The sequence below is a fragment of the Vombatus ursinus genome, unplaced genomic scaffold (genome assembly GCF_900497805.2).
Source record: "Vombatus ursinus unplaced genomic scaffold, bare-nosed wombat genome assembly UNPS02014789.1, whole genome shotgun sequence".
NCBI lineage: Eukaryota > Metazoa > Chordata > Mammalia > Diprotodontia > Vombatidae > Vombatus > Vombatus ursinus.
In genome coordinates, this window is record NW_020954567.1 from 27,106,798 (window position 1) to 27,117,114 (window position 10,317).

A 10,317-nucleotide genomic window follows, 5' to 3' on the forward strand; every position below is an offset into this window, starting at 1 on the left:
TCTATCTATCTATCTATCTATCTATCTATCTATCTATCTATCTATCTATCTATCTATACATACATACATATAATTTTTTTCCCTCCCACTACCCTAATACTGACAAAGGACTCATGAGTCACAAATATCATCTTTCCCTGCAGGAGTATAAACAGTTCAACCTTAATAAGTCTCTTATGATTTCTCTTTCTTGTTTACCTCTTCCATGTTTCACTTAAGTCTTGTATTTGAAGGTCAAATTTTCTATTCAGCTCTGGTCTTTTCCACAGGAATGCCTGAAAATCCCCTATTTCATTGAATGACCATTTTTTACCCTGAAGGATTATACTCAGTTTTGCTGGGTAGGTGATTCTAGGTTGTAGTCCGAACTCCTTTGCCCTCTGAAATTATCATACTCCATTCCCTGCAGTCCCTTAATGTAGAAGCTGCTAAATCTTGTGTTATCCTGATTGTGTTTCCACAATATTTGAATGGTTTCCTTCTGGCTGCTTGCAATATCTTCTCCTTGACCTGGGAATTCAGGAATTTGGCTACAACATTCCTGGGAGTTTTCCTTTGGGGATTTCTTTTAGTAGGTGATTGGTAGATTCTTTCAATTTCTATTTTGCTCTCTGGTTCTAAAATATTAGGGCAGTTTTCCTTGAAAATTTCCTGAAAGATGATGTCTAGGCTCTTTTTTTTGGTCATGGCTTTCAGATAGTCCAATAATTTTTAAGTTCTCTCCCCTGGATCTATTTTCCAGGTCAGTTGTTTTTCCAATGAGATATTTTACATTCTCTTCTATTTTTTCATTCCTTTGGATTAGGGTTACAGTGCCTTGATTTCTCAAATTGTCACTAGCTTCCAATTTCTCCATTCTAATTTTTAAGGAAGCATTTTCTTCAGTAAGCTTTTGGACTTCCTTTTCCATTTGTCCAATTTTGCTTTTTAGGACATTCTTCTCTTCATTGACTTTTTGGACCTCTTTTGCCATTTGGGTTAGGCTATTTTTTAAGGTGTTATTTTCTTCCATATTTTTTTGGGTCTCCTTTAGCATCACTCTTAGTTTCTCCTCTACTTCTCTTACTTGCTTCTCAAAATCCTTTTGGAGCTCTTCCATGGTCTAGGACCAATTCATATTTTTCTTGGAGGCTTTGGATGTAGTAGCTTTGGCTTCGTTGTCTTCTTCTGGTTATATGTTTTGATCTTCTTTGTCACCAAAGTAAGATAATATAGTCTGACTCTTTTTGCGTTGCTTGCTCATGATCTCTGCCAATTACTTGAGTTATGAACTCTTTGTTAAGGTAGGAGTCTGTTTCCAGTGTGGAGAATGTACTGTCCCAAGCTTCAGGGGTTTTGTGCAGCTGTTTTCAGCGATACTTCTAGGCACCTGTAAATTTTCAGTTCTTCCAGGGTGCTATGATGAAGGGTGAGGTGTTTACTCTTTTCCTTGCCTGTGCTCCGGTCTATGAGCATTCTTTTCTGTCTTGGAACTGTAAGGAGGGTTTCTTCTCCACAGCCACTACAAGCTCCACCATGCCAGTGCTCCTCCTCGCCCTAGGAGCACCAGCCAGAACTGTGACCCAGATCCAAGCACAGGCAAAGCAAGAGAATCCTGCACCAGCAGAGAGATTCCTGCAATCTCCCTCTGATCATCCACTCGATTCCCCCTCAGTCTGTGGGCCAGAAGCTCAGGAGGCAGCCGCCTCCCCAGGTTGCAATCGGGACTTACCGCTGAGACCTAACTTCTCTCTCTCACCACTGCAGAAATGGATTTTTCCCACTGACCTTCCAAGTTGTCTTTGGCATTCATGGGTTAAGAAGTCTGGAAACCACCACAGTTGCCCACAATTCAGCCCTCTGAGGTCTGCTCCAGGTTCTCTGTGGCCTACACGCCCATGCCAAACTGCGCTCATCTCTCCGCCTGGCGCAATATACCTTTCTGATCAACCATCCTGGTTGTCTTTGACTGGAAATTTGTTTCACTTTGTCTTTTTGTGGGTTCTGCTGCTTTAGAATTTGTTTAGAGACATTTTTTATAGGTATTTGGAGGGGTTTGGGGGAGCACTCAAGCAAGTCATTGCTTTTTCTCCACCATCTTGGCTCCGCTGTGATGTAATATTCTTGTGTGATCAAACTCAAGCTGACTCCTGATACTGTGTGGGCTTGATCATGACCAAATGAGATAATTTATGTAAAAGCTTACACAAAGATTTAGGGACTATATAAATATTAACTGCTGTTGCTATTATTATTAATGAAACCCTTTCCTGATCTCTGTAGACTTATTGGTACATGTAGTATTGATTCAGAATTGTTGCTGATTTCTAGAATCATTAATTCTTTGAATATTTAATGATGGAAGCTTTCAGATTGGTCTGAATTTGCTTTCTGTAATGAATGACAGACACTTCATTATAAGTTGGGTAAGAAGTAGTCAATTAGCTCAAGAAATAATGATGTGCTCAGGAAGAAACATAGTTTCTCTTTCTGTTGTCTGTTGAACCTTTCCTTTAGGATTGGAAAAATCACTTTCACGCATGCGCACTCACACACACACACATATAAAATGAAATTATCCAGTTCCTATCCTTATATAAACTAGCATAGAATTTTTAGCTGTATAGAATTACCATTTTGTTGGAGCAAATTGACTTATTGCAGTATCTGGCAGAAGAGTGAGGAGATTGATCAGTTTGAAGGACAGTGTTTACAGAAGTTAGAAATGGTCCTGTAAATACTTTTAGTTTTTGTAAAGGCTTTTTTCAGTTTTAAAATATAGGTTCATTTACATTGCAAAGTTTATGTATAACTTCCCTAGGACATGAATTGATAAGAAAATAAAGGTAAAAAATAGAGAAGTAAAGTGATAAAGTGATCAGTAGATTTCATTAAAAAAAAAAAAAAGAAAAACACAGCTGGAGGGTGTGAGATTGAAGTCATCCAAAAACTATCACAGAGTTTCTTTGAAGTCTAGGTGGAGTAAGCATAATATAATGAAGGTGGAGAATTATAATATCTCAAGAAGTCACTGAGTATGTTTATCTTTCATGAATGTGCCAGATTTTCCACACTGACCTTCCCTTCCATATCTCTTCTGTTCATGGTGCTTCCCATGACTTTAAAGAGCTCTACACAGAGTTAAACTATTGAGAGTGAAAGCAGCAATGCAAATTTGATCCTGGGAAAACATTAAATGTAATCTTGTCATTCACTATTTAATAACAAATTGTACTATGTGTAGTTCCATTTAAGCTGCTTTTCTACTATGAAAATTTTGTTTTTTCAATGCTAATTTTTTTTTCAGGAGTGACAAAATTAGTTAGTAATCCTATATAACAAGTATTCAATAATTATTCAAATCTTAATTGACCAAATAGTTGGTTTTTGGAGGGATATTAAATATGATTTACAGTCAAACACTTCAGAGATAGATGGATGAAGTGGAACACTTTTTTTTTTTAAAAAAACAGATATAGTTATTCATTGTTTTTGCTCAGTGGAAATATCCTAGACTTGGTAGGATTTTTGCCATGACATTTAGGTGTGAAAAGAGATAAGAAGGCCAATGAGTAGAATCAAGGAAAAAAAAACCTTGGGAAAATAAATGTCTGAGTTGTTTAAGATTCATTTCTAATTGATCCATGGCCATTGTTTGACAAAAATGAGGTAATAGAGAAGCATTTGGAGGAGCCCCAGACCACCCAGATTTTCTGTGATCACAGAAGAGAGTGTTATGGAGGGCAAAACTCTCACTGCAGCTTCTTTAGAATAATTACTTAGACTCTAAATTATATTATTAATTTATAATTAATAAAATATGATTTTATTAATTTATATATTAATTTAAATTGTTTTATTTTCATTGATATATTTTGTTTGTACATCATTTTAATTTCCAATATATTTTTCTGCCCTCACCAGCCAGAAAGCCACCTCTTATAACCAAGAATGAAAAAGAAAGTGGAAAAAGAAAGAAAAAGTAAATCCACAAAATTAACCAATTGGTCTGGTTTTCTGTCATATTGTCAATAGGGACAGAGAAAAATTCTCTTCTCTTTTTTGCCCTACCACCCCGCCACGGGCCCTCTAAAGGGCTTGGTTTCAACTGTCTGTTTCAGCACTTGATTGACTACCTGCTAGAGGAATATGCTGAAATAAATTAAATAAGCTGAAATTTCTCAAGTTACTTAAAACATCCATAGGTAGTTAGTTTACTCAGGTAGCCAATCAGCTATTCCCTTCCTGACCCAAAGAGATTCCCTCTTCGTAAAGAGATCCCCACTTGGTTCCCTTCAATTTTGTAGCAACTTTGAAAAGCAGTTATTAAAGGACATAAGGACAGAAGTTGGTGTTGTGAGAAAGACACAAGTCAAAATCAGCCCATGTCTTCACAGTGAGGAAGAGAAAAAAGGAGAAAAAAGCTATGCTATAAAAGTTATCAGATGAGGCACCACATATAAGGTACTTTTAAAAACTTAAACCACTAGATTAATATATATGTACTAGCTATAATAATAATTACATAATCAACAATAATTATCATGTCAGAGATTCTCTCTAGAACTTTCCAATCTGAATAATAGTTTCATGCACATATGTACATATAAATATATGTGCATATTCATGTATACACAATACATATGTGTGTAGATTATTGTACCTATGTATTCATACATGTGTATGCATGCATATAGATAGGTGTATTAATCTTCCATTAGGGATATTCATTACTGCTTCTGATTGATAGCTGGCACTTTTAGAAGAAAAGGAATGATTCAGTATGTGACTAGCTGGCTAGAAATAGTTTTAGATTTCTTCTCTGTGAACCAGACTACGACAGTAATGGCTCTTTGTGAAGGATGGAGCAAAGTTAATAAAAGCCAGAAAAAAAAATGCCTGAAAATGTTGATCCTATATGGTGGTAGTGGGGAGGCTGAAAACTATTAATTAGATGACAGATAGAAAACCACTTACATATAGCTGCATACCCTAGAGAGTAGCAGATGTAAAATTGGGAAATAAAAAGAGTAGTAAGAGGCTACATGGAAATAGGGGTAAGAACACAGGATTTGAAGTCTGAGGACCTGAGTCTGAAATTTATTAACTATGTTTCTTTGGGCAAGTCATTTATCATCTCTTGACTTCATTTTAATTAATGAGTTTAAATGAGCAGTTTGGATTGATGAAAGTACCAATGCAGCTCTTGGTCTATAATATTATCATCCTAGCTCTAGTTATTCAAAGGAGGCAATATTCAGGAACATGAGCAGTAGGAGTACTCATGGCTTCTGGATTTGACATACTAATGCACCGAATATGGGTGATAAAACCAGTTAGCTACGTTAGTGAAAAGAAATAAATAGAGGCTTGCAGGCATAACTAAGAGTTTATGAGATTTTAATTAAAACCAGAATAGAGCAATGGAAAGGTATACAATCTTCTAAAGTAATAGAGTAGCAAAAAGGGCTTGCTGAAGAGACTAAAGAGGGTCCTATGGCATATCCAAATATTCTGCAGTTGCTGTGTTTGGAAATTGACAGACCTGAGGAGGAGAACATCAACTTAATGATCAGAGGTAGAAGAACTGAAAGTGGTAATTAGTCTTTTTTTTTTAAATAATATTTTATTTTTCCCCAATTACATGTTAAAACACTTTTTTTAACATTAAAAAAATTGAGTTCCAAATTTTATCCCTCCCTCTAGAATCTTTTAAAATTTCTATTAAGACCACAATGAGTACCACCTCATATCTGTCAGACAATGTAGTCTTAATAGAAATTCAAAAAGATTCTAGTCCTGCGTAAGAATTGAAGAACTTTATATAGTCACTGATTACTCCCGGGCTATAAAAGAGTATTGAGATGGTCTCTTAACAGTGTTTATCAATGAAGTAGGCATGAAAGGAATCCTTCTCCTGAGGATTTGCTGCAGAGGATGATTAGCTATGTGAAGAACAGAATGTAGACAAAGTGAGATTTTTGAGCTGAGTGATGAACTCCAAGCTCTCTTCCTCCTCTGAGATATTTTGATTCTAATTGTTAGAAACTGAGAGACAATCATAAATAGATGCCTGGCCTGAAAATCAGGAAGGCCTTCATTGAAGTCCTGCTTTTAACACTTACTGACAGTGTAACGCAGGGCAAGTCACTTTAGGAAAAGTCTCAGGCAACACTGAGACTTGAAGAAAAGCAGGTGACAATTAGCATTGGTGTAGGAGATTTCCTCACAAGAAGAAATCCTGTACCAATCAAATGCAGTTGATAATTATCTCCATTAATAAGCTCCAGTCCAAAAAAAAAAAAAGGTTGGAAACATTGTATGGGTAAATTGATCACTTTTTCTTGTGGTATTCCTAATGAGTCTAAGTGAAAGATCCTTGAACATATTTGCAATTTATTTGACATGAAGAAGACCAAGAGATAGAGAAATCATATGAAGAAATATGTTCCCAAACAAACAACAGGCATTTTAATTTTATATCATCTGACTTCATTGTGAGGATGGTCCCTGGGGTAGATGGGAAAAATAATCTGGAAACAAAAGTAGTTGTGAGGCAGCATAGAATAGCGAAGAGGTGAAAAGAGAGCTAACCTCAGGAGTCAAGAAGACCTTAATTCAAATCCCAATTCTGACCTATCTTGACTGCATGACTCCAGAAAAAAAAATCACTTTATCTTTCTGTACTCTTAGGCAACTCTCTAAGACTATAAAGTGTAGACCAATTGCAACTCTGTGTTGATAGAGGAAATTTCTTGAGTGGGAGTTCCCTCTATCTATGAAATAGATCTGAAACATTTGTGTAGGGAAATATGGGTGAGTGTATTTAGATGACATAGTGGATAGAATATTGAGCTTATGGTTAGAAAGACCTAACTTTAAATTTTACCTCAGATAGTTATGTAACTGTGTGACCCTGGGCAAATCATTTAACCTCTCAGCCTTAGTTTCCCCATCTGTAAAATGGGGATAATAATTGCACTTATCTCCATAGCACTGTGGTGGGAGTAAATAAGATAATTATGTGATATGCTTTGCAAATCTTAAAGTGATACATCAAATATTATTATCATCATTGTTATTACTATCATATGTGTATTGGGTATTAATACATGATAATAATACACATATGCATATATGTACTAAGGAAAGTTTCTTGTCTTACTCAGAAGTTATGTACACCTATATTTATATGTTATGAACATTTTCAAGAAGAAATTAAGAAATTAAAAAATGATCATCACCAAAAAAAAATCACATGAAAAATGAAATTGATTACAACAAAATAGAGAGAAAATGTCTGGTTACTGATAAGAGCACTCTCAGCATCAGTTAAAACAAAATATAAAATCAGCACTGTTTCAGAAGGAAGGATGGATGAATTGGAAGATAGCATGTACAATTACAACAGTTTCAACTTGAGATGTCTTTCTTCTGTCTATAAAATCATTATGAGAATAGTCTAGGTGTATATTGCAGGTATCTTTGATGAAAATATGAGCTGAAAATAAGCAGACTTTTGTGGATGATTTTTTCATACTAGGAGTTATCTTCATAGTTGCATAGCTGATTGAGAGTTGGGGCAAACCCAGAATTTCTCTTTATCTCCTTTTTCTTTATTAAAAAAAATTGAGCATAAAAAGTTCTTTTCCAGTAAGGTAGCTCCTGTGCATATTTTAAGATCATAGGATAATCCTTGACATGTGCCAACAGAAATCATTTTTTGAAGATGCTTTTATTAACAATATGATATGAGATATAATAGCAAGATACATCTGCTCTAGAAAGATGCTTCCAGTTTCATGGAAGAACAGAGTTTAAAATGGAAAAGGAATGTTTTATAGATGCTAAAGTTCCCTAAATGCTCCTTTTTTGATGAAGTCATATTGTTTTCATCAGTCCTTAGAATATTACCTGGTATAATACCTCCTTAGTTCCACAGTTATTTGGTAGTGAATATACATGGAAACACTAGCAATACACATGGGAACAGTCAAGTGGATTAATGATCTATTGCACATCATGGTAATCAGTGATTCACAGCCATATACATTTTATCAGGGAAATACTGTTAATTGAAAAGATGGATTTTTCCATCAGAAAGGTACTTGGGATCATGAAAATTCTGCTCAATTTCTCAAATGCAATCTAATTTGATTTCTTCATCCTAGTCAACTCTGAGTTCAATTTGTCTGAAATGTCTGTCCATGACATATGTCCTAATTGACTAACTCAGTGGGTTCTCCATCCAACTGGCTTTTTGTAATCAACATTTATTAATTATGTGCCAGGCATTGTACTAAGTACTGGATTTGATTCTCAAGAGAAGAGGAGGTAAATATGTACAACCTATTTTCCCTTTGGTTGAAATCCTTTTCTCACCCCTCCCTACCACCTTGCTTTCTTTGCACTTTATTAAGTTATCAGAGGTAAGTACCATAGTCACCAGTGTGTTGCAGTTCAGAGTGTGCTGGCTTTGGAGCTAGAAGACCCAAATGGCTTTGGGTCTGCCATTTACTTGCCTATGTGATACCAAGTGAGTGATTTCTCCTCTTTTGGTCTCAATTTCTTTATCTGCAAAATGACAGAGTTGGACTAGATGACTTCCTAAGATTCCTTTTAAATCTAAATCAACGACCCCATAACAAATGAGCATCCTAGAAGCCTATGATCAAGAGTACCATACTAAGTGATAAGGGAATACAGATAAAGAGTTAAGAAAAAGGTGGTTTCTTCCTTTGTCAAACTTATTGGTAATTGGGAAGACAAAAAAGTATTACATAATTATACATAACGAATCATCTTTCTTTGTGCCAGAGATCTTTATTAGTTGTTCTTCACTTTAGTTTGATATAATGTTATGATTTTCTTTTCAAGACAGCTGTCCTGTGAGGTCTTAATTTTTGTTGACTGTGTTTTCATTATTCTTGTAGGTACATGTCATCTCTATATTCTCACCCTGATTTTCCAGAGAAGGGACCAAAGGAAATTAATGAAGAGCTAATGGCCAGTGTCAGCCACAATCCCCTTTTGTTGCTCACGCCCCAGAAAGTCAAACGTTATATTGAGTCCTTATGGAAGAAGAAAAGCTCAGGACAGCCTGTCACTTTTACTGACATCTTTGGGATGTTAATTGGAGAAACCCTAATCCATAATGTAAGCTACACTAATATTTCTAGTCCTTTTTAAAATAGAAATAGGTATCTTCCATCAGATTGCATAAAATACAGTTTTTTTTGGTTAAGTCTCTTAATGGTAGATAACTGGAGTATTGCTTAGTTAAGTGATGAAAACTTTAATGAAGTCTAAATGATTAAGTAAATGTCTGGTACTAAGGCCCTTAATTGAATGTGCCAGTTTCTTACCTGTTGATGAATGGAGTAGATGCCTAATTGAAAGGTTTTCTGTGTTTTGGTGTGTGTATATTTTTAAACAGGTTTTTATATCTTTGTTTTTTAGCAGGGACTTTGGATCATTCTAGCCATGTCAATAGTTAGGTGTGAGATGGAGTATTCTTTATGTTAAATGCATTTTCTTATGACTTTCTTTTGTCTTTCTCCATTTTATGGAGAAATAGATAAGCTCTTTAAAAAGTAATGTGATAAAGTGTGATGGTAGAAATTTCCTTAGAATAATCAATATTAATGATAATAATAATAATAGTGACAGCCATATTTAACATTGGTGTGGTGCTTGAAGGTTTGGGAAAGTCTGCAATATTTATCTCACCTGATACTCACAGTATCCCTGGGGGATGGGTACTACAGTTATTACTATCCTCATTTTACAGATGGGAAACCTGAGACACGAGTTACATGACTTGCTTGTGTCCACAAAACTAGCATCTGAGATAGGATTCAAACTCAGTACTCTCCTGACTCCAGGTCTACCACTCTTCCCACTTGGTTTTAGGAATGATTATGCAAAAAATCATTTTAACACTTCCATAATCAGAAGATCTGTGATTTCATTAGTGTGGGTGTTTCCTCCCAATACTCTTGTGGTCAAAATGATTACCTCAGTTCTGCAGAGAAAATCACAGACAGTACTGTAGTGAACTTGTAGTGCTCATGGAGAGAGAACAAACTTACCTATGTGATGTTAGACTAACTTGGCCACAAGGCTTTTGTTTCAGTGTAGTCAGCAATTAGTGGCTTGATCTGTAGAAAGTCGATCTTTTCTACCTGACTTCATGCTTTGGAAAATGCTTCGCTGACCACTTACTTCTCCCTCTCACTTGTCCTGCCTCAACAGATAGAAGTTTTTTAAAAGAGGGAGGCGGTAGAAGCCAACACACACACACACACACACACACACACACACACACACACACACACA

General features: G+C 35.6%; 1 protein-coding gene across 2 annotated transcripts in view; it reads left to right on the plus strand.

The window, feature by feature from the left end:
- The window catches only part of PLA2G4A (phospholipase A2 group IVA), a 164,596-nt gene that overhangs the window by 111,547 nt on the left and 42,732 nt on the right, over positions 1-10,317 (plus strand). For both annotated transcript variants that reach the window (XM_027868653.1, XM_027868654.1), the window contains exon 9: positions 8,913-9,135. In XM_027868653.1, coding sequence (XP_027724454.1) covers positions 8,913-9,135 — 223 coding nt within the window. The remainder of the gene's footprint in view (positions 1-8,912; positions 9,136-10,317) is intronic.